Source organism: Molossus molossus, unplaced genomic scaffold, assembly GCF_014108415.1.
Source record: "Molossus molossus isolate mMolMol1 unplaced genomic scaffold, mMolMol1.p scaffold_m16_p_5, whole genome shotgun sequence".
In the NCBI taxonomy this organism is placed as follows: Eukaryota; Metazoa; Chordata; class Mammalia; order Chiroptera; family Molossidae; genus Molossus; species Molossus molossus.
In genome coordinates this window covers 86,815,414-86,818,392 of record NW_023425388.1, presented here as the reverse complement: position 1 = coordinate 86,818,392, position 2,979 = coordinate 86,815,414, and the positions used below count along the sequence as shown (strand labels likewise).

The 2,979-nt window shown below is 39.3% G+C and overlaps 1 protein-coding gene across 1 annotated transcript; it reads right to left on the bottom strand.

The window, feature by feature from the left end:
- On the bottom strand, positions 1-1,086 carry LOC118616997 (putative protein FAM172B). The gene has a single exon (XM_036242521.1). It carries the CDS (start codon positions 1,084-1,086, stop codon positions 1-3), a length of 1,086 nt encoding a protein of 361 aa, XP_036098414.1.
- Positions 1,087-2,979: the final 1,893 nt, after the last annotated feature.

Genomic DNA, 2,979 nt, shown 5'->3' with positions numbered 1-2,979 from the left:
TTAAGCACTTTGCTTTATTTTTGTGGAACTTCTAGTTACTATTGGCACATGAGAAAAATTAATAGTTGCTTTGGCTTTCAGAGCTTTTTTAAAGTATTTGAAAACTGACTGAAGGCTAGAGGAAATGGCTAAATCATGTTTTTCTGTACCAGCAGAAACCATAGGAAACTCCTTCTTCAAAACAGTAGTTGCAGGTCTATCCAAAGGCTTAGGACTTGTCACCCATTCACGGCAGTGATGCTTTACCCATGCTGATAACTGTACATCACTTCCCAGCTGGTGTCTTACATGATGCTGAGAGTCAATAAGTGCAACAGCATATACTTTGCTCATCACTTCCCACTTCCTATGAACAAGCAAGTCCATAAAAACCAAGCCTCCATAACCATGTACAATGAAGGCAACATCCTTGCCTTCAGTCTTTGAAATGAAGCAATCCCAAATGTAAGCCATGTGTTCTTCAGGGGTGTCGCTGCCTCCTTTTGGAATACATTGGAGAGGCTGCTGGAGAGATACAAAGCTCTCAGCTTGAACCATTTTTAGGGAAGAGGACTCAATATTTTGTGTTAAAAGGCCTTTCCGCTCTTTTGCCATGTTTAGGTCCACAAAATTGTCATTGGGATTTAGCACAATTACATCATAATGTGCCTGCAATGCCATTTGAATACATGGTATCTGACTTCCATGTTGTAGACCATGATGTATTATTGCCTGCTGACTCCATTGACCAGCTCGAAAGACCCCATGGTCTTGAAGAAGGACAAGAAGAGCAGAATGATGATTTGTTAATGCTCTCTCACTCATAAAAAAGAAGCTTCTTGATTCCTTATCAGTCTCTGGTGAGATGTATACTTTTTGTAATTTGCATACTTTCTCCAAAAGCTCATAAATGTATTTTTCAAGCAAATGGCCAAGGGCCTGGTAGCGCTTGCTATTCCTCTCAGGGACATTTTTATAATAGTTAAAGACAAAAGGCCTTTGTGTCTCAATGTGTCTCAACTCAGCTTTTTCATTGAAGTCATATTTAAGTTCTTCTAGTAAGTCAGATTGTTGAATAAATTTTTGGAAGCTCAGTTCCTGTGTCATTTGTAGCCACTGAAAGTAAAAATAAATAATATGTTAGTGCTAGAAAAAAATAAAATTTTCAGCCCTGGCCGGTTTGGCTCAGAGGTTAGAGTGTAGGGTTGTAAACAGAAGGGTCATAGGTTTGAGTCCCTGTCAAAGGCACGTACCTGGGTTGCAGGTTTGCTCCCTGGCCCAAGCTGGGGTCGCTCAGGATGCAACCAGTCAATGTGATCTCTCACATTGATGTTTCTCTCTTTCTCTCTCTCTCCCCATTCCCTCCCTCCCTTCCACCCTGCTTAAAAATTAATGGAAAAATATCCTTGGGTGAGGATTAACAAAAAACAAAAACAAAATTCAGCTTGCTAAATTCTTCTGGTGGGAAATAATGCTAAAGTAAGCACTTCACAAAGACATAAACCTTTTAGTCTATGGTAAAGACTTTAATTCAAAATAATTGTGAATGATGCAAAGTAACGAGAGACTGAACATACTAAAGGACAATAGCCAGACATATACAAAAATAAAACTTTGACCCACAACCTACAACAACTTGCCCAGGAAACCAACACTTTATTTATAATGAACAGCTCAGAAAGCTAGCCTGCTGTAAATCAGGCTTGTGGGAAGTCAGACTACTACCTCTAGTGACCAGGAAGTTAAATTATAACAGTAATTTGTTACAATTGGCCCCAAATGGCCAGGAATTGATTAATAACTGACAGCTTTCCTAATTTTTATTTTTTATCTTTATTGTTGAAAGTATTACAAATGTTCCTCCTTTCCCCCCTCACTGTACTCATTTTATTTATTTACTTTTCTAAACATTTTATTTTATTTTAATCCTCACCCAAGGATACTTTCCCCCCATATATCTTCAGATAGAGTGGGAGAGAAAGAGAGAGGGAAACATTGATGTGAGAGAGCCACATCAACTGGTTGCCTCCCACATGACCTGATCAGGGCCGGGACGAACCACAACTGAGTTACACACCCTTGACTGGAACTGAATTTGCTACTCTTTGGTCCGCAGGCCAATATTCTAACTGCTGAGCCAAACAAGCCAGGGCCTCACTTTCCTAATTTTAATCCCCACTTTCAATTTAGAACCTACAAGATTTCTCAAATATGCACTCCCAAACCAATCACAGGATGACACTTCTGGTTAGCCTGCCTACAGCTTCCCCATGACAGTTTACTTTCCCTTTTCCACTATAAAGCCTTCCCACTCCTCTGACTGCCTCTGAGTCTCTGCTATTGGGAACTCAGAATAAATAGGTTTTACTTTTCTTATTTGGTTGGTCTTTATTTCCACAGTAAGCATTTACTAAATTATACAGGGGATGGCAGTGTAGGTTATGATCAATTTATCTAATAATAAATGATATGGTTATTCTGATGTTTGAGAAGAAAAAACGCAGCTAAGAAATTAATTTAGAATTATTGTAGACAAAATCTAAAGGGAAAAGAAAAGGCTTGAAAAGGTTAAGTGGCTTTCCCTAAAGCCAAACAACTATTAAATAAACAATGGGTACTAAGGGTGGCTGACTCAAAAATTCATGTTCTTTTCTATTTTTCTTTATTGCTTTTAGAGAGAGATGAAGGGAGAGAGAGATAGAAACATTGATGAGAGAGAACATTGATTGACTGCCTCCTGCATGCCTCCCCCAAGGGATCCAGTGCACAACTTGGCCATGTGCCTTAACCGGTAATCGAACCAGCAACCTCTTGGTTTATGGGTCGATGCTCAACCACTGAGCTACACCAGCTGGGCTCATGTTCTTTTAAAAAATATATCTTTATTGATTTTTTTTTATCCTCACCCGAGGACATTTTTTCGTTTTTTGTTCAGATAAAGTGGGAGGAAGAGAGAGAGAGAAACACTGACATGAAAGGGACACGTTGAGTGGTCCCCAC

Excerpts from the sequence above, each read along its gene's own strand:
- LOC118616997 (XM_036242521.1), bottom strand. The coding sequence starts at position 1,086 with ATGACACAGGAACTGAGCTTCCAAAAATTTATTCAACAATCTGACTTA.